Consider the following 26,627-nt stretch of genomic DNA (forward strand, 5'->3'; position numbering starts at 1 on the left):
AACTATAATTTTTCGTTCCGCACATATCACATTAAAATTATTTAATTAAATTTACTCAAACTGTGGCAACTCTCACTTTAGACATCAGCTGGTAATTGCTCACAATGCTGCGCTGACAACCGAAGAGAAGTTAAAAGCGGAATAGAAATGAAAAAGTGATTTTTCGAGAGACACATATGTACATATAAACTTAAATTTGCAGCAACTGTCGTGGAGTATTAATTGAAATTATTTTATAAACTATATTGCAAGCAGGAACTCGCAAAATGGACCCCGAAGTAGTAAGTATTTAAGTTTTGTGATTTTGAGAATATATTTAATTAAATACGTGATTGCTCTTAGGAATTACATGACAGTGATGAAAGTGACAGTGATTTCTGTCCGGAAAAAGAAGCCGGCATTGAAGTTTCAGAAGAGGCTTCTAGTGAAATTTCTAGTTGTAGTGATGAAGAGGGCAGTAACTCCAAAAATACAATAAAAAAATCAACTCGTAAAAATTCCGAAAGCGCAAAGAAACAATTGAAAAAGGTGAAAAGTCGGAAACGTGCACGTGCCCAAGACGAGGCACATTCGAGTGATACGGATGATGAGTGTACGACAACTGCCGACTCAGAGCGCAAGCGTAACACGCGACAAACAGATGCTGCAAAGCGACTACATAGTGGTAAAGAAAAGGATACTTTGGAATCGGAGGAAGAGGATAAATCTAGATCTGATGCACTCTGGGCAGATTTCCTTAGCGATGTGAAACCGAAAAATGCCGAATCAAAAACAACAACTAAAAAACAAGCAACCGTAAATGGTGCATCAACGGCCAGTGTGACTAATGGACTTAATAGTCAAAAAAAGCCCGTAGTTAAAAGTGACGAAAAATCTACCTCTAACGAAAAGCAAGCCGAAACCAAAAAACCTGATAAGGTTACTGTGACCGAAATTCTAGATTTTGCGGGAGAAGAAGTGTGTGTAGAAAAAGTTGTTAACGCTGACAGCGTTAAAGAAAACAAAGACACTGTGAAACGCCCTGTAGCAGGCACGTCTGCATTGAGAGCCGGTTTGCCAGTAGGCTTAAAAAGACCAATGGCAGGTGGCAGCAGCGCTGGCGGTTTAGGCTCCATACTCAACCAGATCGGTAAGAAGAAGAAAATATCAGTACTAGAGAAGTCGCAATTAGACTGGAAGAGCTTCAAACAGAATGAAGGTATTGAAGAAGAGTTGCAAACATTTAACAAAGGCAAAGATGGGTATGTGTTTTTGATTTTTTTTGAATGAAATATCATTTATAATTACTTATAATATGCACTTTCAGCTACTTGGAGCGCCAGGATTTCCTACAACGCACCGATTTACGACAGTTTGAAATTGAGAAAAATCTGCGTCAATCACGGCGCAACAACTAAGTCCTACCATAGTTTTATAATTTATTATAATTAATATTAAAAATTTATGTGACACATTCTGATCTAGTTATGTAATTATTTAAATACATAAGTAACTGGTAAACTATAAAGCTACATTTATAATCATAAAACATATTTGCTTATGTTCAAATTGACCACTTGATAACCGCCTATTGTATTCTATATATAATAAATATATATAATATGAAAACAATAAATATACCATGCGTAAGAAATTACAAAAACCAGAAGTGAACGTTTATTAGTATATACCAGCAGCAATATTCTGATGTAATTGGTTTGTCTATATAACGGTAACTAACAAGAATAGCTATATGTATTGATAGGACAATTAATATCAAAAAATACTATTAATGTATGTGGGATTATTAAATAAAGTGACATTTAGCGAGAGTCGTAAGCATTTTCTTTTACTTAATATTCTCGGAAATTGTATTTATGTATATTAAATGTTTTTGTATAATAAATATCCTCTACAATCCGTGAGGGCGATCGTAGCGACGAGCTCAAGTTTGCTGCTTAAGTCTTTCATGTCAACTTTAAAATCGGAGTTGGAAAACTATTTTCAATTTCAAAAAGCGACGAAGTTGAGCTCTTTAATTTCGCACTCTTAAGCGAAGAGCGACTTAATATTGTTGCTGCGACGCCGCTCTGAAACAGCCAGTAATTCATGTAAAGAAGCGCTTAAAACAGCTTGGCGTTGCAATATGTGTGTATGTATTTGTTTATAGCGAAAAATTCAGCGCTCCATGCCTTCGCTCGACTTCAAGTGACTGATTACGAGTTGTAAGTTGGGCTCGCGGCGGCCAAAGTGAGCTTTGCCGATCAGCACTGGCTATTACTGTTACTTGGCCAAAACCTTGTCGACTTTATCAATGCGCGTTCAGTTAGTTTTCACTGTTGGCGCGTTTACGACGTTTTACCACGGACGGCCCGTTGTTGTGTTGCGCGAGCGTAAGCAGGATTTTGTGAGAAAAAAAACCGAGCGAAAAGAAGTCTTCAATCGCTTCTTTCAATAATAATGATTCGCTGTTGTTTGCTGCGATAACAAATTACTGTTATATTATTTGGCGTTTTTGCTCGCTACAAAGCGTTTGCTGTTGATAACAAGTGAAGCGTGAAAAAGTGACAACAGTTCCGTTGGGTTTCCCTTTCTTCGGTGGCGCTACTCGCTACATGTTAAAAAGCAAGCAAACAGAGCAAAGAAATTGTAAGAAACTTGCGGAAACTAAGAAAAAAATTAACAACAACAACAAGCAGTTGCATGGATCTGCAAGCGTTTAACACATACATACATATATTTTAATTAAAAAATATGAAATAAAATTCCGATTTCAAATTACCGTTATAGTTTTGTGAATTTTTTTAAATTTTTTTAATTTGTTGCAAAATTTCCAAATAATAATTTCGCATGTTTTAAAATTTTAATTGTGCAACGCCAGTGGTGAAAGTGTGTTGTCGCAATCAAAAAAATAAACGCCTTGATCTGTACATGCATGCATAAATATTCGCACACACACACTTATATATGTATATGAAGCGCCAAAAAAGCATGAAATCATATATTTGAGCCAAAATAAAGCTAAAACAAATGTATAAAGTAGTCAGTGACCGTTTTGAAAGCCTTCAACGAAAAGTGAAGCTGTGTTGCAACTTCTGGTCGCGCTGTGTTGCAAGCGAATCGCGCTGATTGCTGCGCATGGTGCATACATAACTGCTATTTAAGGAAAAACAGGACGTTAACTTCCGACAACAGCGGCTGCACGACAGACCAGCTCAGAGCACGCGACCGAATAGAAAGGAAGAAACTTGTTCGACGCGGAACGGGTGCGAAGGAAAAATACAAAAAAAATAGACAAATAAGTTAAGGAAAACCCTGAGAAGTAGGAGGAAATGTAAGTTGCAAAAACAAATTAATTAATTCAATGAAAATTAAGAAATGCAGGGAAAATTAAATTAAATTAAATAAAAATATAAATAGTGGTCTTATAAAATAAAAATAAAATATAAAAATAAATAAACAAAAATAAAAAACTGAGAGAAGTGGATTATGAAATTAAAAAGAAATAAATAAAATAATGTATATATAAATAAATAAAATATATATAAAAAATATTAGATCAACAAATTTAAAATAAAATAATGCCAAATTATTCAAAAATTAAATTAAATGGAATTACCTTGTAATCAAAAAAGTAAAAAAAACTAAAAAAATAGTTACATTAAAAAAATTGTATTATTTAAAATAAAATTTAATTTTTTGATAAACAAAAATTTAAGTAAAAAAAAAAACAAAAAATAAAATTTAAAAAAATTAAAATCAAACCAAAATAAATCGATGAGAAAATTTGGAGTAAAATAAAAAAATTTGAATAAAAAAGAAAGAAATGAGAAAAAAATAATGTCAAGGGATTGAAAATTAAATTATATTGAATTATTTCATTGCCAATTTTCATAATTTTTTTTTTTAATTTAACGAATTTATAATAAATAACATAAAACATAAAGAAAGTAAAATAAAAATATATAAATTAAATAATATTTAATTAAGTTTAATAATAAAAATAAGTTTATCAAAACTAAAAAAAATATAAATAATTAAAATAAAATTAAAATTAATGAAATTAATAAAATTATATCAAAAAATCTAAAATAAAATACTTTCAACTGGTTTAAAATTCAATTAAATGGACTAACAATGCTTTTAAAAAAGTTATTTCAATTAAATAAAAATAACATAATATTAAAAAAGAAATTAAAAAAAAACAAATAAGCTAAATTAATTTAATAAAAACATAAAAATTAAAAAAATAATAATTCAAAATTAAATTAAATCAAGTTGTTTCATTGCTAATTTTAATAAATTCAATTTATTGATACACATTTTTATTAAGAAATTATTTTTATTTAATGAAAATAAAATAAAATGAAATTAAAAAACTTAATTTAAGTGGAAAAAAGTAAAACCAAAACTGAAAATTATTAAAATAAAATAAAATCAAATTAAAGTAAATAAATTTAATTACATTTTTTTTTAACAAAATAATGTCAATTATTCAAAAATTAAACTATATTTAATTATTTGACCACCAATTATAATAAAAATTAAAATTAGTTGAAGAAAATAATATAAATAGATTTAATTTAATTAAAAAATAATAATTAAATAACTATTAATTAATTAAATTAAATAGAAGAAAATTAAATTAAAAATTAAAAAAAGTATATATAGGTAATAAAAAAAATTATTACATTATTTTCATTAAATAGAACAAAATAAAATAAATTAATTAAAATGAATAAAATAAAATAAAATAAAAAAATAAGTTATGATATTATTTTCATTTATTCTTTTATCTTATGTTTTAATTTATTTTATTTATTGTATTTTGTTCTATTTAATTGAATTAATTAATTAAAAATTATATTAAATTTAACTTACTAAAATAAAATACAGTCATTTATCTAAATAATATTTTTTTTGTAACTCAGGAAAATGATTTATTTACTAAGCCATTCCAACATTTTTTAAATTTTTTTAACTGATTTGAAAATAAAAAGTTACTTTTATAAAAAAATTAAATTATGAAAATATTTTTTTTATTTTATTTTTTCAATTATTTTCAAAAGAAGGATGTATAAAAAAATAATTTTTCTCTTTCACAACAACTTTTTTTTTCAAAATGTGAGTTTGTATCACTATTTTCGCATTTTCAACCAAATGCTTTTTTTTTTTGTAAAAAGTAAGCGGTTTATTTAACAAATTTGGTTTAGTCACGTTGTAGCGTCAAAACTAAAATTACAACTGCAACTGGGTTACTACACACAATTGCAATACCACACTAATGCAATTGTTGTTTTCCAAATAAAATAAGATTTTTTATTTTTCTATATGTACGCAAGTAGGTGTAAATGTATTGTACACACACGCACACACATTTTTCCTCCGCATAAAAATCAAGTTTGCCTGCACACAAGTTCCAGCGAATTCAATTCAATTACTTAATTACCAGCATTATATTGGTGCATGTGACTGACCAAAGCCCAAAAGTGAAACACGCAAAAACCGAAACCGAAATCGAAAAAAATGGAAAACACTTTGTAAACCAGATTTACATTTTCCAAATCGATAGCGCCGTGCATGTGTGACCCACTAAGCGGGAGCGCGCCGCGCCGCTCGCATGACGCGCGCGGATAGCTATTAAATGACGTTGGTCAACTGCGAAATTGGCACTCTTGTAAGTGGCAGTACCAGCGCGCTTAACTTCCACTTGCAATGTTGCAAAATGCGAGAAATCGCAGGCACAGTGCCGTGTGACATTCGCTGCGTCGCTGCAAGTGGTTAATTATAGGTTGGTGATGTGGGCAAAGAAGTACTAAGACTAAAATGTGCTAAAATTGTTAATAAAACACGCTTGAAGACAAAAAAATAATTTTCGGTCTGAAACTCTGTAAATTTCGCACCAATTTTCCTTTTTGCAATTTTCGCACTCAATTTTGCACAAGCCCTGCATATTCTTACACTGCCGACTTTACAGAAAATAGCTCGAAGTTGCTTAAAATCATGGAAAATTTGTACAACAACATGTGCTGTCACACAGCTCTGTATTAAACTCGCTATAAAGGGCTATAAAGGGCGATAATAAAAGACTTAAGAAGCGAACTTGTTTCAGTTTTCCTTTAGTATATTCATAACCTCAACCTGTTCGGGCGGCTATCGCCAAAAGCAGTTTATAAATTGGCAAAATGGCTAGATAGGAATATTTTTTAATGAGGAACTGACAGTTGTAAGCAAGCAAGGTCGTCTACTGAACCCAGCCGAATACGTGATTATTTAAAGAGAATGATTACAATGAAGTGATGCGTTGATGGAAAAGCATTTTCAGTTAGCAAAAATAACAAAAACATGCAATTTAATCAGTTTAATTTAATTATAAGGAAATATGCTTATGAAAAGAATTTTTCATTAAAACTTTTGTAACGAATGTCTGTCGAGAGTTAAGGTCGGAAATTAATTTTGGCATGGAATATGCCATTTTTAGACATTTTTTGATTGGAAAAATATTTAAATTTTAATTAATTTAATTTAATGTACATTTTTGAAGATTTTTTGATTTAAAAATATTCAAATTTTATTTAATGCCTCTTTTTGGACATCTTATTGATTTAAAATTTTTTTTAATTTTATGAGTTTCATTTACAAATATATTAAAAATATATGTATTTAAAAAATATTTCAAACTTGTATATATGAAAATTTTCGAAATAATGAACCTAAATATATACTCAAACCCTGAAAAAAATAAATATTTTGAAAGTTATATAACCCATACTCCACACCAACATATGCTTACATACATACACACTTGCAGATTACATATGTAGTAAGTTTTATATAGTTAGTGTTCACAGCGACCTCCGTTGAACTACAAACTCACTGTCACAAATCCATCATCAAACTATTCAACAGCCGCAAATCGCCTTACAAAAATAAATTTCATCTAATTTGTCTCAAAGAAACCTGATTTCGTTTCAAATGCGCATCTCATTGACAACGGTGTGGTATCATCATCATCATCGGTCTCGTTTGGCCAATTGTAGTCAAGGTCAGAGGCGTTAATGTCGCAGGGCGGTGAACTGTCGCTTTTATCGCTCTGACGAACAGGCACAAAGCAACGGCTAATTGCCGAAAGACTTCATCAACTACAATTACAACGCTCAAGTACAGTTGAGCTGTAAACGCAAAATAGCGGTACTTAAGTCAACAATTGAAAGCGAGTTTAAAGAAGGTGGATGGCAATTTTTTATGAATGGAGTTTAATGATTGTTTAGTGTTTTGACTGCCTATATTTTGTTTATTAAAATGTGTGACGAAATTTATTTCTGTCATACAAAAATTACTCCATGTGGTTTAGTAAGGTGTCCCGGCACACGTCTGGGTATCAAAGCCACAGTCGCGGTGAGGTTAAACGAATGGGTGGTGGCTAATAGTATCCACATTGTGAACGAGGCGAGTGAGCACGAGAGGTACCTGTCCCTCCATTAGATGATGGAGAGTTGGAGGAGGTCCCTAGGTTTCGATGGTTTGAACGGAGAGTTGTGTAAAAGCTTGTGGAAGTACGTCTGGGAGGAATATTTTTCACTCGAGTGAAAAAGTGTTAGGATTTGTCTTCTCCTGAAGTCCCCTGATAAGGTCAAGAGTGATCCTCGTACTTATCGAAGCATCAGTCTCCTTCAAGTACTTGAAAAAGTGCTGGAAAGAGTAATGGAACGGCTTCAGAAGCTTACGTGGTTTATGTGGTCGGATAGCAGTATGGGTTGAGGAAAGAGCACGGTGTAGAGGATGTATGGTTTGATGTTCAGAATGTTGTTAGGGAGAATGTCAACAAATATGTTCTTGGCATATTTGTTGACTTCAAGTGGCGTTTCACTACCTAAGCTGGGGTCGAGTGCTCCAATGACTAGAGAAGCTTGGCTGTCCGGAAAATACTCTTTGGCGAAGCTAATTTTCGGACAGAAAGCACTTATTTGTCGGCATGAATGGGAGTCTGGAGATCGGAACGGTTCATGGCTGCCCACAGAGATCCATCTGCGGTATTTGGTATTTGGAATCTCATGATGGACTCTCTGCTTGGGCAGATCGGGCCCCACTGTAAATGTAGGGCTTGCGGTCTGAGTTAGAGCGTGTGGGAGGACAATTTTTACAAATAGCAAATACTTGGCGTTTAGGTGCGGGAAGACAGATTGTCGCCGGTTCTTCCACCGACTGTCCGGATGAACGGGTATGTGACGTAAAACAAATACATTGGGCGGACCATGAGTGAAATAAGATGTTTCACTCCACACATGTGCTTACAGTCGCGCCATTCGTAGGCGTAGTACGACACAGTTTGCAGAGTGATTGCTTGTGGCCTGTGCCACTTATAAAGTGTTGCGGAAAACTCCTCTTGATGCCGTTGTATTATGCTTGCATGTTTGCATGGAGTGTTAGCTGCACCCCTAACTGATTGTCATACAGCCTGTTGCTGCATTCAGGCTAAGAAGAGGCTTGAGTGTGTCATTGCTGCGGAATGATTGGATTTCCGACGATGACGTGGAGAGAGAGGGAAATCTAGAGCACAAGAGGCTTCTAGATGATAGGGTAAGGTGTAGGTAGCAAGGCCGTTGGGACAATAGCCCGAAGGATCGGATGACTTGTGAGTACATCCGGGGCGTTGGGTTTGTTGAGGGTAACCTAGACATTAGATTTGGTCTGAGGTTGGCTTTTCTGCTTATGGGGCATGAGTCTCTGAATTCATTATTGCACCAGAGGCACCTATCTGATATGTTGGGTTGTTTGTATGAGGTGCGGGTCAAGAATTTTATTGCAGAATGCCTGATGTACTCGGACATTAGGGATTTGGATGGTAATGGGGGCTGATGGACGTTTAGATGTTAGCGTTGTGATCTCCACTAATCGGAATGCTGAACAATTGGGGTCGTATTAGTGTTAACTTCTTGCGTAAATGGTGTGTGTGTGAAATGTTCGAGTGGGATCCAACCACTGGACAATAGTCAGAGCAGTGTGGAAGCGCAAATAGTAGTAGTTTCGGCTTCGAGGTCTAACGGGAGACTTAACTCTGCTACCACGGAGAACAGGAACCATTGGAGTTCCCTTCAGCTTGCTTATGTAGACTGGTCCCTCGGGGAGTATCGTTCTGATTGTGATTAAAATCCGAATGCAGAAAGAATCGATCCTTTGTCAGTTGAATGAGGAGTTGCATTGCAACCGGGTGCTGATCCCAAAGTACGGCAGGAGAAAATTAATTTTAAATTTTAATTTCATTCTTAATTTTAAAATTTTAGTTTGAATTTTGTTTTTATTTTAATTGAAATTTGAATTCAATTTTAGTTTTATAACTTTAATTTTTTTTTAATTTTTTTCTTTACAAAATTTTAATTTTAATGCAAATTTGTATTAACTTTAATTTTATTCTAAATTTTATTAATTATTTTAATTATAATTTTATTTTATTTATTAATTGTAATTTTATTTATAATTTAAAATTAATTCAATTCTTAATTTAAATTTAATTTTTATTAAAATTTAAGTTTTAACTTTAATTTTTTCTTTAACTTTAATTTATTTTTAATTTTCATAATTTCCACTAATAATCTTCTAAGCTTTGTTTCTGGCTAATATTAATATTTACAATTTTACCATTTTCGTTGTCAAATTTTACTTGCTAAATACGCCGACAAACTAATGCCGTCAACCATAAACATTTCGAAATATTATGGACACCCCATCAACACATAACTTGCCTTCTAAAGTTTTTTGACAACCAAAAATATAATTAAACATATAAAAAGTTAAGAGTTACAAATAGAAATATTGATGCGGCTATTACCACACCTGCAGCCTTCATACATTCACACACGTACGCATACACACACATTGGAAGTGGTTATGTGTGTAAATCCACAACATTTTGTTGTCAAACAAGGAATGCATAAACATTTTTGCACATGCAACAACATCTAACAGCATATTACAGTTGTTGTTGTTGTGTCTTGTGTCGCTATAACTATACACACGTTATTGATTGTCGACATTGTTTGCGCATGCATGTTGTTGTTGTACAATAATAACTCATCTCTATGCCAAAGGCTTGCGAAGCGCGCCAAACAAACGCTAATGATACTGTTATATTGTGAATATAAGTATGTATTTTGCTTTTTATATTGTACTTGTGTTTTGTTGTTGTGCATTTGCGTAGTTTTGCGCATAAAATTCTCATTTCTTTGGGTTTTGTTGCCAATTTCATTCAACTGCTTGCTTCACTCGACTATTCACTGCTTCTACACTCATTAATATTTGTGTGTGTGTATGCATGTGTGAGTATAGGTGTGTGTGCCTATGCTGTCTCTTACACGATGTCGCTTTTTATGGAATTTGCACTTCCTTTTTGCATTTCAATGCTTTTGCTGTTCATGGCATCACTTGATTCCGCAATTTAATTGTTTCTCTTTGTTGTTAGTTTTTTTGTTTTCATTTACCGTTGCATTGTTATAAGTCACTTAGGGCGCATAACATTTGTTAAACGATTTTGATAAATTGATTAGATTTCGTGTGACATGCAAATAAAATTCATTGTCAGTGGAAGGCAATTGCTCAAATTAACAAAAACAAAACATGATAAACAAAAATAAAAGCAAACACATGTACGTACATACATATTCTTATGTTATAAGTATGTTTGTACATGTCATTACATGACTAGTGCGCTTAACTCTCACGCCCTAAACAAAATATTACCAAGAAAACAAGAAGAAAATATTGTTTATCTGTTCAATATTGAGGGCAAATGTCTTCGAAGGTCAATAAAAATATAAGAAATTTGGAAAAAGGTTACAAAATCACAAAATGATATGAGGTTGTTAAATATATTATGTTGTTAATGAGAAATTAGTAAGAGTTTTGTTTGTAGTTGTGAGACTTCCCGCTATAGATATGTGATGGGTCATCTTACCCACAAGCTCCTACCAATTGAGTTAATTTCATTAAGGGAGAAGAAGCACAACTATAATCTGTGTCAGAAAGACCGACTAGAAGAGAGCTATGTTACAGTAGTTGAAGTCGATTAGTCAAATTATGTAAGAGATGTTCAGTGCACTAGACTACAGTCGTTTGTGTTACTAGGCGTCAATCAGAAAGAAGTATTGAAAGCCAGTGTTCGCGGTTCTCTTTGTGTTGTAACCTCTTTTAAGTGACAAACAATCCAGTATGGGTCTCTTTCAAGATATTGGAATAAGTTCCTTTTCATTACCTCACATTTTACATTTTTGGTGCAGATAATTGGGTTCTCCTCGTACTTCTGAAGTGCGTCTTGCGAATATCGCTAATAATAGGAACTTAAATGTTGTACGCTCATCGGCGAACTGAAATCGGCTATAATGAAAGTTCAGTTCTTAACAAAAATTCCAAAATTTTAAACATTTCCTGATCATGAGTGCAATGACCTATCCTTCAAATGAGAGTTGCGCTCTCAATACATTAATTACTTCTTTTGCTATCCAACTTACTCTGAAGCTTGTGTGTTGCTTCCATTAATAACCTTCACGTTTTTTACAAAAAGAATATCTCGTCCGTTTTATATTTCTTCAATGGGCCAGATGACACATCTAAGACTATTTTGGTTAAAAATTCAAGGCTTTCATTTCAAAATGACAAGGATTGTCGAATTGCATAGCAGCAAACTGTTGCCAGTCAGCCAAGCTCCAGTGACACGGTCCTTCTACCTTTCCGTCCCCACGTCAACAACCTATTATACAAAGTTGAGCGCCAAACAATTTCGCGTGTGAACTCTGTCTTGTGTAAATCTATATTGTTGCTTGGTTTGCTGGCTTGATTTTAACGGGTTTAAGCTGAGCTGGTAAAAAGATGAAAAATTTACCTTGGGATAGCTTGGTCGGCAATCCATCAGCCTCCGCCGCTTTGTTGTTCTTCAGACGTGTAATTGCTATTCGAGGTTCTTCATAGTCGGGCAATGGAACGTTTGCTTTATTGTTATCGATTGGGGAATCGGGTTCACCATCTCCTGGTGTGGTTCTTCTACTGATATTCAGCAGGCTGGAGAAGTTTTCCCTCCATAACTTTAGTATGCTCTGGGCATCGATTAATAGATCACTTCTGGAGGTTCTACAAGAGTATGCTCCGGTCTTGAAACCTTCTGTTAGTCGTCGAATTCGTGGAATTTTTATCCCTGTCGGCCAGCTTGTCAAGCTCTTCGTATTCATAAATTTCGGTCTCTCTCTGTTTTTGTCTGCAAATGCGCCTCGCTTCCTTCTTTAACTCTCAACATCTATCTCATCTTGTACGTGTCGCGGTCGATTGCAACATTGAGAGGTTGTCAGTCTGATTTTTCTTCACTGTGACACGATTATCCTAATCGTACCAGTTGTTCTTTTGCATTTCCTAAAACCAGCAGCTGTATGTAAGGAGCTTGAAAAGCCATTCTATAGTTTCCTTATACCGATTTGTTGACGAGTGCTTTCAGAGAGCAGGAGTGCAAGTCGAATAGAAAATCGTCAGCTGTCTGTTGTGAGTGCAGCTTTTCGACGTTGAACCTTCATTGTCCTTGTTTGTGTGCGTTTTTTGCTCCACAGAGACGGGTGCATATCTTCGCTGCAACAAGATAGTGGTCCGAAACAATGTTAGCACCTCGGAGCGATGTTAGGACCTCGATCCGGAGACAGTCAGGTAGTTTCATGAATTTAGGACTACAGATAACCATATTTTGGGCACCGGCAAAGTCGATCAGCCTCATCTAAGCATGATTGTGTTATTGTAGTGGCGGCAGCTCTCATAGGAGCTCACAGAAGACATCCACCCAATTTGCCTTTATATGGCCATCTTACTAATTTCCACAAAGACGTACTCGTATCACTCCTCGTCCCGTCTATCGCACTTTTTGTACGGCGATGATGTCAGCCATTACTCTTATTAGGACATCAACCTGCTGGGCGGTGCACCTTCCCAATTAAGGTAATGGACATTCCAAATGCATGCCCGTAAATCGTAATCCTTAATGCATTTGCCATGGTCGTCATCAAAAGGGGGGTGTCTCATCCGAGGCTGTTGGTAATTTTTCATTGGGGGTGTTTTTTTATGTGGCGGGTTCCGAACCCAGCGCACCACCCTGGGAAGGGATTATTCGCCTTCTCTTTTTAGCTCGACTTTAAACGGATATTTTTGGCTACCCAGAGGACACTTGGTTTAAGATAGGAAGTCGTGAGATATTTGAAAAATAAGTCCCCAAGTGAATGGCGATCAGAGAACTTTACTCACTTGCGTGAACTTCTACACATGACTCCATCCTCGTAATAGCTTTTGGACGAGCAAAAATTTAGGTCCTTTGGATTACAAATATTTGATTTGTCTTGGGAGATTCTGCACACTTTGTGTGATCCAGCAGCATGTATGGTATATGCATGTGAGCTACTACAATATACTGTACTATAATTATTCCTAAATTTGTAAATATTATTTTTTGCAACATATATAGCGAGATGCCTGTGGTTCTACCCGATTGCGAAGCGTTCGAATCTCCTAAGTTGGACTGCACTGCCGATTGGCAAACAATTAAAATTGAAAAGTCTTCAGTGGCTGCGTTTCGCCTCGACGAACAAAGAAGGTATTCACGAAAAAATTAACATAGAAAGTTTTTTTGTCAACCATGGAGTTACAGCTGACAACAACAACAATTTTTGTATGTGTGCACTGCCGACATTTTTGCGCTTAAATTTCTTTTCACTTAACATTTAAGCGCAAATTTAAATGTGATGTTTGACTGAACGTCGAATTTTTTTGGCAATCTGCGCCTGCGCAGCGACATATACAGTGGTGTTACAAGCTACAGGCCAAAAGAGCAAGCCTTATATACATACATACATATATGTAAGTACATATATACAAAGCAGTACATACTTGTATGCAAAGCTACTATGTATACATGGGTAAAAAATAATAATAACAACAACAACACATAACAATTTTGGGCCGCTGCTGAAGAAAAAGGCGGAAAATGCAAAAACGGCGAAGCCAAAAGTGACAAAGTCAGCAACGGCGCTGGCTACGATGTCACCGTTATGCAAATGTACAAGCCAAAAGAGCAGCGAGCCAGCGAGAGAGAGAAAGAGAGCAAAAAGATTATAAATGGAAATGTTAAAATAAATTTTATAGCGTCCACGCGAAATTGGCGCAAAAGAGTTGTGCAAAAAAACTGGAAAAAAGTAAAACGTTACAACAATAACAACTGCCAACAAAGTGACGTCTGCGGAGAGCATTCAAGTGATGCGGTAATTATTGGCGCTGCGCAAGCGTATGCCGCTCGGCTGCTAAAGTCATTCACCGGCTAGACAAATCAGCTGATCGCGCAGCGAAATTCAATACGAACGGTTTTTTTTTTTTTAATTTTTTTCTTCATATATATTATGATCAAATACATATATGTGGTCGTAAGCTTGAACCTTGCTTTTCAAATAATGTCGAGCGATGAGGTAACTGTATTTTTAATGAATTGGAATATTTAGCGCTTATTTAAAATTTATGAAAATTCATGTAATCGCTGCTTATAAAGCGCTTATATGTTTTTGCACAAATACACATGTATGTATGTATATATATGTGTGTGTATATGCAAGCGCTCTTGGCCACTTTGGCGTTCAAGCGTTCGATGGCGAAATTGACATTCATTGGCTGTGTAGCAGGAGGAACTAAAGAGTAAAAACAATAGCAAAAAGCAACAACAACAACAAAAACACAATAAATATTTAGTAAAACGGCAACTAAAACTGGAACAACACGTCGTCATCGCGGCCGCCGCGTCTTATGTCGCAACACACGCACACGTATTCGCACATTAACACATTTATGTATGACCACACACACGCACACCAACACACGCTAACTCACTTGTACTTTCACTGTCAATGTTAAATATGCATGAGTGGTCGGCATAATTTCAGACAAACTGTGGCACAAAAGCAACATTGTGGATATGTAAATATGTAGCTTAATTTATGGCGTTTGCCATTTGGAATATTTCTTTCGTATGAATTTCGCAAATCCCTGGTTAAACTGGTTTGATGCGTCGTTAAATGCCTACCGAACTCATTAAGAGTTACACTTGTATCTGTTCTTAATATTTCCGTGATCATCTGGATGTTATACCCTGAACAGGGTATATTTTGTATGCCACTAAGTTTGTAACACCGAGAAGGAAACCTCGCAGATCGTAGAAAGTGTGAACCATTTCGAGATTCCCTACATTACTCTTAAAGAGAAACACAGTAACTTCAAATTTTACTATCATTCGAAAGAACATTATTTGGCATTTAGTTTTTGAAGATTATCTCTTTCAAATTTTGACCTCGGCTATATCTCAGATGATCCATCCGTTGAGTTCAATTTTCGATTCAGAAACGAGCCTTTTCGTTGAACAAAATTTCGTTCGACAAACTCCGCATCTTCTTGGAACTTTTCAAGAGCCCATAGAGCGAAGCGATGTCGGTTGGGAAGGTCGAGCGGCTTCAGTTCTTGCACAAATTTCGACGTAACAACCGAACCGACTCTCCATGGTGTTCGTGTACATTCTTACGTCTTTTGTCCCCAAAAAGCTATACACTAGTAACTGAACCAATATCGGATATCTGTAACATATGTATGTATAGATGCCATACAAACTGATCGATCAAAGTCTAGACACAGACCTTTTATACTCTTTTATGCTATAATTTGACCTGTGAAGGGTATTATAGCTTCGGTGCGACCGAATTTTATCTCTTGCTTACATTATAAGCCATAAAACTATAATTATGTTGAGGTATTTTACATAATTTCATACAAAGGGGATTTTTAATAATAGGTGGACAGATCAGTATATACCTCTCAAATTTATTATTATTTTAGTGCTTTTAAGTCATACCAAACCGCTCTTAAATTATTCCATAGTATATCGTTAACCGACTCAATTAGAGGACTGTCTGAAATGCTTAATTCTAGTGCTTGCCGTTTCAAACAAACATTGCTAATTAACTCCATTAGTGGACTGTCTGCCATTTAATTAAGAAACTGCGTGAAAATATCGTCACTGGAATATTGTGTCAATTTCAAATTCCGCTGTTTGGGTGATGATGGCAAATTGTCATCGATTCTGATCGTCAGATCGTTCCGATTATACTTATTTATGGTACCAAGGGCTTAGCTTGTATTTCTCTTATTATTATTATTCTCTTGAGCTATCGGTCTGACTTATCTTGTCTTTTAGAATGCTGTTGACTTCTTTAGTATGCATTCCTTCTGTGGCCATTTGCTGAAATCGTTCTTGAGTACCAAAAAATTTTAGTTTTCCAAAAGGCGCATCCGAGTTGCACTGCTTCACTTGGCCAATATTTTTGAAGTAAAAAAAATTTAATACAAATTCTAAATTAAATTAAAAAATGTTTCTTAGTCCAAAAATTTAAATAAAAATTATTAATGTAATATTAAAAAAAATTAAATAAATTTTTTTGAGTAAAAATGGAATGAATGAATTAAAAATCCTTAATTTTATATATAATAAAATAGAACTAAATTTTTTTTTAAACAAAAAAAATTAAAAATTTAAAAGAAATATATTTTTGAAAAAAATAAATTTTAATAAATTTTTTTGGAGTCAAATAATTGTAACAATAAAAAAAATTTGGGAAATATATTAAAAATATTATTTCAAAAACTAATAAGTTATAAAATTTATATGCACTTTATTTAAATATGAATAGTACATTTATAAATGAGCTGGAATAAAATTGTATAAAATTTAATTATAAATGAAAAAAAACAAATAAAATAAATTTGTTAATAATCAAATCCATAACTGACTGACGACAACTAACCCAATGAAACGTTTGACTCCCGTATACACGTAACCTCTCCTTGGAGAGTTGTAGCTAGTTGGGAACTTCAGGAGTTCTTACTTTCGGAGCAATCAAGAGAGAGATTTGCTCGTCTTCGCTTTCTCATACTTGAAATAAGCAGCGTTTTGCCTTTGCGACTAGACTTTCTGCAGTAATTTCTTCATTTGTTCGTATTATAGTATTACTATTATCGTATAGTAATTTTTTTTCCAGAAATTACTAAACTTCAACCAAAGTCGCTGTGGCCTAATGAGCAATGAAACAATAATATACAACAAATATTGTTTTGTAATTCTTTGTCATAATTTCCTTAATGAACAGCGAATATGTAACATTACAAATGCAACAAGTGTGGGTATATATACGTCTATGTGTTGTATGTTCATGTAATAACAGTATATTAAGCTAATATTATTATTTTCGTACGCTTTCGTGTCTGCCTGCATTTTGTGGTGTCGTTTAATGCAATTTCGAGTTTTCTTGTTCAAAAATTACATATTGCATTGTGTTAAGAAAAAAGTAAATACTATGTACAGGCGCATACATATATACTCAAAATAACTAGTAGTGGAATTGTGATCTAATGTTACCCAACGACAAATTAAGGGAAATGAACTTTATATAAATGTTATTGGTTATTATTGGGCAGTCGAAAAAGTATTTTCGTATTTCTAATCAAACTTCAACGACGTCTACTGACAAAATACGAAAAGACTTTTTAGACTACCCAATATATTGACATATTGTGGAATATTTAATACCTTATACATATTGTATAATTATTATTATTGATTATTATTGTTGTTTTTGGAAAAATATCGTAAACAAATTCAAATTTGTCTGCATGCGCTAGATATCAAACGAAGCACCTTGTCTTGTCGAAAGTTCAGCGACCCACAGCTGATGCTGCTGCTTAAGCGCCGATGGTCAACGCATTGGCCTTGACATATATGTGTTGGAAACAAGCTAACAACAACAGCTATTGACTCATAATTATAAATTAGAGAAGAAACGCTCGGGGCGAATTTTGTCAGTTCGCTTATTTACATACAAAAAACGATAACAAAATTTTTTTCATGTTGAGTTTTGGAAGCTTTACACCGGCTTTTCACTTTTTGGCGTGCGTCTTTATAGTTTCAGTGAAATGGGGGACATTGATACTTTTTCTGAATTTTGTAAGAATAAAAAAAAAATTAACTTGACATAATATGTTATGGGATTTCCAATAGCTATCGAAAAAACGGATTTTGCTCAAAGGCGAAGTGTTGAATTATAATAGTACATAGGTTTGAAACACTGCTGAGGAATATGAAATAGTCGTTTCGAAGGCGAATCAAAAAGGATCCCGTTTGAAAATAATAATAGTTCGTGGGTATACCGACAAATCTTGCTTAGCTCCATTGGTGAGGTCTCTTATTTACTTCAAATTCTGTTTTTGGGCTCCTGGCGGGAAAATTAAAGGTAAAGAGAGTATAAAAAGATCTTAGTTTGATTTTGATAGGTCAGCTTATATGGAAGTTGTTTGCAGCTTTTTGAGGAGAAAAGGGCGTGAAAAATAATTCTGATCGATATTTCGAAAACGGATAAACTACATATACTTAATAGGCTCTCCAAACTCAGCTCTTACTTTGAAATCACTTTTAGAAATCCGTTTCATTTCTCAGCAAACAGCCTTACCATTCGCTGACTGGGCAAAAAACTTGCTCAAACTGCTGAAGAAGAGGGAAAGAAGCGACGAAGCGACGAAGAAACGCAGAAAATCAGATCTTATCGTCCCCTAACTGTTTTTACTTTTACACTGGTCAAATGGCAACAACATATCCGCAAATAATCATTTCAAGATGCGGAGAGGAAAAAAGTCGAATGACAGCTGCCGTTTGCTGCTATGAGTAATTTAATTGCGGCATGCCACGAGCTTGTGTGACGGCACTGGCTATACGTAACGTAACATTGGTGTGGCGCTGCCGCCGCAGGTGAGTAAGCAACGAAAAACAAGTAAAAAAAGGAAAATGAAACACAAATTCCAAATAAATATCGCGATTGCAAGGCTTTCATTGCATTTTCGTTGTCGCCGTTGTTATTGTTGTTGTTTTATTTAGCCGCGCAAATGCAATTGTGGCCGCACAGCGCCTTACTGTTACATAAACACACCGATCAAGACGCTGCGGCGCTGGCGAGCGGCATTAAAGGCGGTAGCTCTGCTCTGCACTACCGTTATGTATGGCTTCGCTGTTGAATGCACAAGTATTGGTGCAATTTAATGTTGTTTTTGTGTGGTGCTTTCATTATTTTCTTTAAAGTGAATGCATTTCGCTGTTGGTGAAGGTGTTCAGAGCAGGCTGCACGCCGTTGTTGTTGTTGCTGTTGTTGTTATTTCAACTGGTTTGCCGACTGTTACCTCATGGCACCATAACTAAAGTTTAATTGCAATTTAGTCAGGCTAAATGAGAGTTATATGTGTCCATTTGTGTGTATGTATTCGAGTGTATATGTATATGTGTGTATGTGGTTGTATGTGCGCACGTGCTGTTATTGCAGAGTGGATAATGCAACAGTGTTTATTCATGTAAATATTTTTATTGTTTCACATAAGTATTTTGTATATATGTACATGTATGTATATATATGACTGTCCAAAAATACTTTTTTCCAATGAAAAGGTAAGCTTTACAGTCGCTTTAAGAGCAATTTGGGCACATAATTTATTGTTGCATTAAATTAATTCGTTTCAGTGGAATAATTTCGTATTTCATCTTTTATTGGCGCATAATAAATGCTTCGATTTCATAAGTTGAAAGAAAAGGTTGCAGACGAAATGGCAAGATCATAAAAAAGTGCCGGTTTAAATATGGATTTTCGATAACAAACATACAAAATTTATTTTTTCAAAATTTAGCTCATTTGAAGTTTTAATATTTTCCCATTTTCTGGGAATTTTGTGAATTGGATCCCAAAAGAACTCAGACGGCTTGGCTGCCAAGAATGCATAAAATCTATTTTAAATACCGAGTCTTTTTCAGCAAATGCTCTTTTCAATTTCCATGAGTTCTGTCGATAGTATTTCCCAACAATGGCTTCATCCAGTTTTAGAAGCTTGTAATACAACATGTACTTTTGATGCCACAAAATACAAATCATTACCTTGATGTCATTGATATTCGGCTTTGCCATTAATTTGATAAGTTGGTCCGTTTTCTTTTTGTTTGAGCGTTACAGCAATTCTGATATGTAAAATCGTCGTTTTGGACTTTGAATCGGTGAAATAAAAATCAATTTAGAGTTAGAGTTTACTATTTATAAACGTAAATGCTTTGCAAATAAATCTAACTTTCCGCTGGATACCCCTTCAAAATTGTATATTTCCTGATTTCCTGCAGGTTTTAGACTTTTTTGGACGAGAAAAAGTCAGTTGTTTAGTAAATATCATTTGAATGTCGCGCATGTGTGATCTTCATATTTTTTACCAAACATTCATGGTTTTTAAAACGTCATTCGACTCTAAAATGCACTCTATTTCCGTTTCCTTTCTGCGTCGCTCTCGTTATACTTAAAGCACTACAAGCGGCATAGCAATAATACAGGTTTCATGCTTGAAGAACACATGCTTCACAAAAGTACTTACAAATTATAAATAAATGTATGCACTTATAAAAATATAATTTAGCGTCTGCGAATATATTTTTATTTTGTAGAAAAAATAGCAAAAAAACAAAAGACTTAAGCGCGCAACTTGTGCTGAAAGGCCCTGGCTATTAGCCGAATGACTTGTTGTGCCTGATGTCATGTGCTTAAAACTTCAAAACGATGAATCTTCATTGTTAGCAAATTGTTATATATTGCATATAAGCGTTTGCAAATAAATTATAGGAGAAATGGCAGCAAATTAAAGGCAGTTTTTGAAATTATAAGCTGCTAAAAAATGATGACTAGTAAAGTGAGTAGTAAAGCTGTTAGCAGTCAGATGACAGAAAATCGTGCACTTCAATAATCTGCAAATAATTTTTAAAAGTGTAGGTGATTATTTCCAGGAGGACCTCCGAAGGTGAGCAAGATTTTCGGCTTAAAATTATCTCAAATCCAAAACCCAGAAAATTTGTAATTCCTTAAATAAACGCTGGCGATGATCGTGGGACTAATTTTTGTCAAAAAAGCGGCTTCTCAAAAAATTGTCACTTCAGAGTGGCTTGAAGAATGAAAATTGTTTTTAAAAATTTTATTGATAAATAAATATCTACTAACAGATATTGGGGCTGCAAGCCAGGTATCCTCAGGTGGCTGTATACCATGGTCGTAAGGGCTTTCGTCACTTATGGAGTGGTTGCTTTGGCGTCGAGGACAATGCAGTCTTCGGTCTTCAACTATAGAAGCTGCAAAGACTTGTTTACGTCTGCGATGCAGGGGCAATGCGCACTTGCACAACCGCAGCACTTGCTTGCAGTCATGCTGCATCTAGTGATCAAATAGGCAGCGAAACATAACATGCTACTCATGGCAGCAGAGGGTTTTGGCAAAGGGGAGATAATGTCGTCACAACAAATGAATGCCTTAGGGCAAGATACACGACTGTCTCTACTTCCAAGAGACGGCATTACGCAGAGGGTAAACTTTACAAAGAAGTTTAGAGTTACCCTCGGCAGTAAGATGGAGCGAAGTGATTCCACGCTCGACTAAAGTACTTCTGAGGGGCAGCACTATCCGGTGGTTCACTGGCGGCTCAAAAACACCGGAAAGCATTGAAGCATTTTCCGAGCATCTTTCAAGCAGAAGTTTTTGCTTTAAGTCGGTATTCAGAAATCAATCTCTATCGCAAATATCGCAATCAGCGTATCGCTATACTCAGCGGTAGTCAAGCGGCACTAAAAGCAATCTCAGCTTATGTAGTCAAATTGCAATTAATAGAGAAGTGTATAGGAAGGCTGAACCGTCTATCAGTTTGCGACCATGTAAACCTGATATGGGTACCGGGGCATAAAGCAGTAGGGAAGTTACGACGAGCACGGTATATTAGCAGCCTGGATCTCAAGAACGGCTCCTGGCAGATATCTTTAGAGTTTATACATAGCTTTCACCGTATCTGAGTATGTTATTCGGCTTACATTCGGCACCTGCGAAGTTTCAGAGTGTACTAGACCAGGCCATAGGCTCTGAGATGGAACCAGACGCTTTCGCCTCTACATTCGAGGAACACATACGGAATTCACGAAGGGTACTGCAGAGATTACACCAGACCAACCTCCGATTTAACCCTGAGAAATGCGAGTTTTTCAAGAAGGAACTCTGATATTTAGGTTACGTGATCAGTGACAAAAGCATCCACACCGACTTCGAGAAAGTGGCAACCATCCAGGAGCTGAGGCCCCCAACTAACGTGAAAGAAGTACGTCAATTACTTGGGATAATATCGACGCTTTGAGCCCGACTTCGCGACCATGAGTAGCACTGGAAATGGGGACCTGAGTAACAATCAATATTTGAATACAAGAACAAGTTAACAGAAGCTCCTGTCCTCCCATGTCCGGATTTCAACCAGGCATTCACTTTGCAGACGAACGCTAACAACATTGGCCCACAAACTAGCCCGGTCTGTGTCAGCTCCAGAATGATGGGGCCACAAACATGCTTTGCAGTGAGGCAACACATCATAAAGGAGTTGCTGCGCGAGGAAGAGAGAGTGGGGAGAGGACGAGGATTATATATACATATGTGATATAAGGCACAGTAGACTATCGAGCGCACAAACTCAATAATTTTCACCGTTCTAGTGGTTTCGGAGAAGTTTAACTTACCTAAAGCCGTTTACAGTAACTTAAAAAATTCTTACAGGTACAAATGCGGTAATATCTCAGAAACAATTTGTCAGATAACCTTAAGCTTTTCGGAAAAAGTCCTTAAATATGTATATGAAATTCGATAAATTTGCAAAAAAGAATCAGTAACATTTTTGAAATTCGTCAATGAATAAAACCGCTAAAGCGACTTAGTACCGTTTTTGGAGCATGAAAATGAAATTTGCGAAACTTTTTGCAAAAAATAGCAATCAAAATCGTTGAAAGGAAGAATAAGCATTTTTTAGTAATAAAAAACTATATTCACCGTTCCAAGCTATTTTTAAATAATTATTTATTAACTGAAAGTAAATTTTGAATAAATTTTATTGAAAGTATGCTTTCGAGCAATTAAATTGAGTCATTAAACATCGCGAATGGATTTTTGGCAGCCCGAAAAAGTTGCCTTACTTTTACATTACTTTCGATTTGCGTTATAAACTTTTTACTTAAATGCAAATAATTTTTGTATTAAAACTTTTATTATGCTTCTCGGCTGCATTTACGTAAGCAATCGACACCGTGACCAATTATGGCACACTTTACTTATGTCTGTCTGTAAGCATTTGCACAGCGAGTTTACTTAGTAAACAAGCCAAAAATAATTGATTATACTTTTCGCTTTAGTTCAAGTTGAGTTGGCCCAGCTTTTGGCTATGCTGCCGCATTAAAAATGCCAAAGTATTTTTTATTGAATATTTCAAAAACACTCGGCGGCATACATAATAATGAGCGCAACGGCAAGCGAGACCAAAGCAAATGCAATAAAATGTTAATAATGAAAATAATAACAATAACAATAAAAATATTAAAAATTGCGTGGAATTATACAAAAATATGCATATATCTATTTGATAGCACACAAGCATACAGACACACATATGTATAATTGAGGTATAAGCTGACGCTGACGTGCAATTTTCGCCTCCGCATTGGCGGCCTGTAATCCACATTGTCATTACACGCGCACAATTACACACACCTTTACATATTTACAAAAAAGCACATACACACATCAACCATTTCGGTTTCATTCATTCATTCATTCTTTATTGACTGCTTGATTGTAACATTTGGTTTACAAACGCGCGGCACTTGGCCCATCATCAGCTTTGGCGCGTCGTCGGCGGTGCGCCTGCTCTGACAGTGGCAGTGAATCGTGTTAACTACTATCAGCTCATCGCTTATTTCGTATTGTTTTTGGTTGTTTATGACCGCTGTTGTATTGGAACTGTCGCTCAGTTGTCACAGCGCGTCCCAATTTAATGTGTAATATATTGACGTTTTTGCATCTAAACAGTTTTTCATTAGTCTGAGTACTTCCCCACCGTTTGTAGGTCGTCATTTGTCGCATTCCGTAGTGGATTTCCAATGGAAGTTGTTAAATAATTAATATTCATATTTAGTTGTAGTTAGGCTGGTCGGCAATACCATTGCATTTGTCATTCAGTTTGGAAACATTGTTGCATGTTGCATATGTGTTAGTAGATAAAGCTTGTTAGCAATTAAGTTCAAATAGTGCGCAATGCATTGTTATGTAATGCTATTAGTAGCGATCTGAACTATTGATATCCGTTACTTCCTCCTGAATATGATACAAATCTTAATTATCACACTCAAATTAAAACTCTTTTGAAACATCGGCTGACGTTAACAGTTAATCCAATTTTTCATACACTTGAAATATAACCAGTTTCTATAATATCGTTTCAGGCCTAGGCCGGTATTGCTTTTGGTTCCATCAATAAATTTTATTTCTTAATATTGCTTTTGTAAAAGTAGGGTTTATTCTGGTTTCGGAAACGATAGCAAGAAGTCACAGAAGTTGCAGGTTACTGAGCATAGAATGTGTATGCCTCTAGAGAATACGACAGATTCTTCTTGTATTTTTGTTGCAGTGAAACTGGCAGATAATGCATTAGTTCGTGACGTCAGGAACGCTGACGGTTTGACAGTTGGTTTCATTAAGAAGCGGAGGAAGAAAGATCAAGTGGAGAAGGACCTAGATACACTTGAATTCTCCTATTGGCGCCAAACATCGAAAAGGAAGAACGGCTGGCGCGCTGCTGTAAACTCGGCTATGAAGAAGAAGAAGAAATATAAGATTTCGTACGAAAAAAACTTAGTTTGAGAGATCTAGACACAGAGATGTGAATATGAATTGTATTTCTGGTCCTGATACTGTAGGGACCTATCATGCGCAATTCTTTCGTTCTGTTATTTGGATGTCCAAGAAGCACCAATATAACCATTTTCAATTTAAGCTACTAAGCGCTACTCCTTTACCTCCGTCTAGGAGCGGCCAGCTTTCTGCAAGAGGACGGGAATGGTTTTGTCCTGCACAACCCGACGCCGGGAGCCTCATTACGCGCTGTACATATGTTTGATATGTCAGGGTCTATTCTGGATAAGTAGGAGTTTAACCTGCTACAGTATCCAGAACGAAGCTACGCAAGAGTTACTCTCGTTTCTCGAGCTCATCTTTTGCAATAGGTGGTGGTCTGACTCCAAGTAAGTCATTCATTGAGAGGGAGGCGGTGAAGGCGTTAATGGCTTCACTGTGAATCGCGGTCAATGAATGTTGGAAGTTAGCTGCGTCCGAAATATGGTCCTTGTATTGATTTATTACGTCGACGTAGTTAAGGAAGACCTCTTGATGCTCCTAGGAAACGATTTCGCTCCAAGCAGGACGATTTCTGCGAAAATACCACGCGAGTATACGGCCTCACTATGCAGGTGTTCGATGGGAGACATCAAGTGGCATCCTGACGTAGTACGGAGAGGAGTGTTCTGACAAGTTTGCAGTTTTCACATCTGCGTTTCAATGCATCAGGGTGACCATATTGTGAAAATCGACTGTACAAGTTTTTTGCCAACAGAAACTAAGATTTCGATATGGTATTATGAAACTACGTTAAAAGCACGGTGCATATTTGACCCAAATTGGGTGTATGACTAAAAAAACTATCAATTCAATCCGAAGATACAAAATATATGTAGATCTTTTTCTGAACAGAATATATTACGTTCGCCGTCTCTTCTTTCCGTCTCTTTGTAAGGTGATTAGTCCCTTAGTTTTTGAGATACCGTTCTGAAATTTTGCATCACCTTTCCTTCTCAAGAAGCTCATTTGACAAAACTGATCACTATAGCATATTATTTATATATGAACGATCAAGATCAAGTTCTTGTGACCAACTTTTTCAGTTTGAAATTATTATAAATTATACTAGATTTTATATTCTGTATTAATCTTTTCATATGACTTTGATATTAATTTCAACATTCCGTTGCCTTATAAATAAGGCTTCCTTAGTGTCTCATTGACAGTTCATCGTTTTCTACGTCACTTACTCGTTTAACTGTCGCTAGAAACCAATACATACTCAGTCATATGAAATAAATAAATAAATTACTTTTTCATAATATTTAAATAATTTTAAATTGCACCAAAATTCCTCTAATGGCAGAAGAGGTGATTAAAATCGCATTTGAAACACGCGCACTTGACAATTTAAATGCTAATCAATATAATAATGGCGTAAACAAACAAACCACTCACCCAAATCGTCAGGCAATTGCGGATATGTTTTGAAAAAGCAAAAATTTATAATAAAAAAATAATTATATTTTTTAGCCAACTTTACAAAACATGAAAGCAGAAAAAAATAAATTAAGACAGTGCAGTAAAAGCAACGTAAAGTAAAGTAAACTATTTTTATTATTTTCTAGATACTAAAGCTTTAGATACAAAAGCTTATAATAAAAAGTATTTGAATTCTCCACAAAAGGTTTCTTTAAAAAATCATTAAAATCTAAGTGAACTAATTTTTACTGATTACAAAAATTCAAAACGTCCGGCAGCTGATTATGATCTCGCAGCTGATTTAAACGTCACTCGTTACAATGTAATGTGCAGCTAAACGCATCCGTTAACTATTCACTC

General features: G+C 35.2%; 2 protein-coding genes across 3 annotated transcripts in view; both read left to right on the forward strand.

Annotated features, from left to right (window-relative positions):
- Window positions 1–122: 122 nt before the first annotated feature.
- Window positions 123–1,811, forward strand: LOC105229670 (craniofacial development protein 1). Its single transcript, XM_011210096.4, has 3 exons — window positions 123–281; window positions 343–1,241; window positions 1,307–1,811. Exons 1-3 carry the CDS (start codon window positions 267–269, stop codon window positions 1,395–1,397), a joined length of 1,005 nt encoding a protein of 334 aa, XP_011208398.1. The 5' UTR covers window positions 123–266; the 3' UTR covers window positions 1,398–1,811.
- A 485-nt stretch (window positions 1,812–2,296) lies between these two features.
- LOC105229671 (2-hydroxyacylsphingosine 1-beta-galactosyltransferase) overlaps window positions 2,297–26,627 on the forward strand; it is a 36,560-nt gene continuing 12,229 nt past the window's right edge. The window contains exons 1-2 of one of the 2 annotated variants that reach the window (XM_049452067.1): window positions 2,297–2,628; window positions 3,001–3,313. The gene's annotated coding sequence lies outside the window, so the exon portion shown is untranslated. Of the gene's footprint in view, window positions 2,629–3,000; window positions 3,314–5,196; window positions 5,313–26,627 lie in introns of those variants that run through there. The other variant, XM_049452068.1, reaches the window with a different exon arrangement.

The sequence above is a fragment of the Bactrocera dorsalis genome, chromosome 3, assembly GCF_023373825.1.
Source record: "Bactrocera dorsalis isolate Fly_Bdor chromosome 3, ASM2337382v1, whole genome shotgun sequence".
Taxonomy (NCBI): Eukaryota; Metazoa; Arthropoda; class Insecta; order Diptera; family Tephritidae; genus Bactrocera; species Bactrocera dorsalis.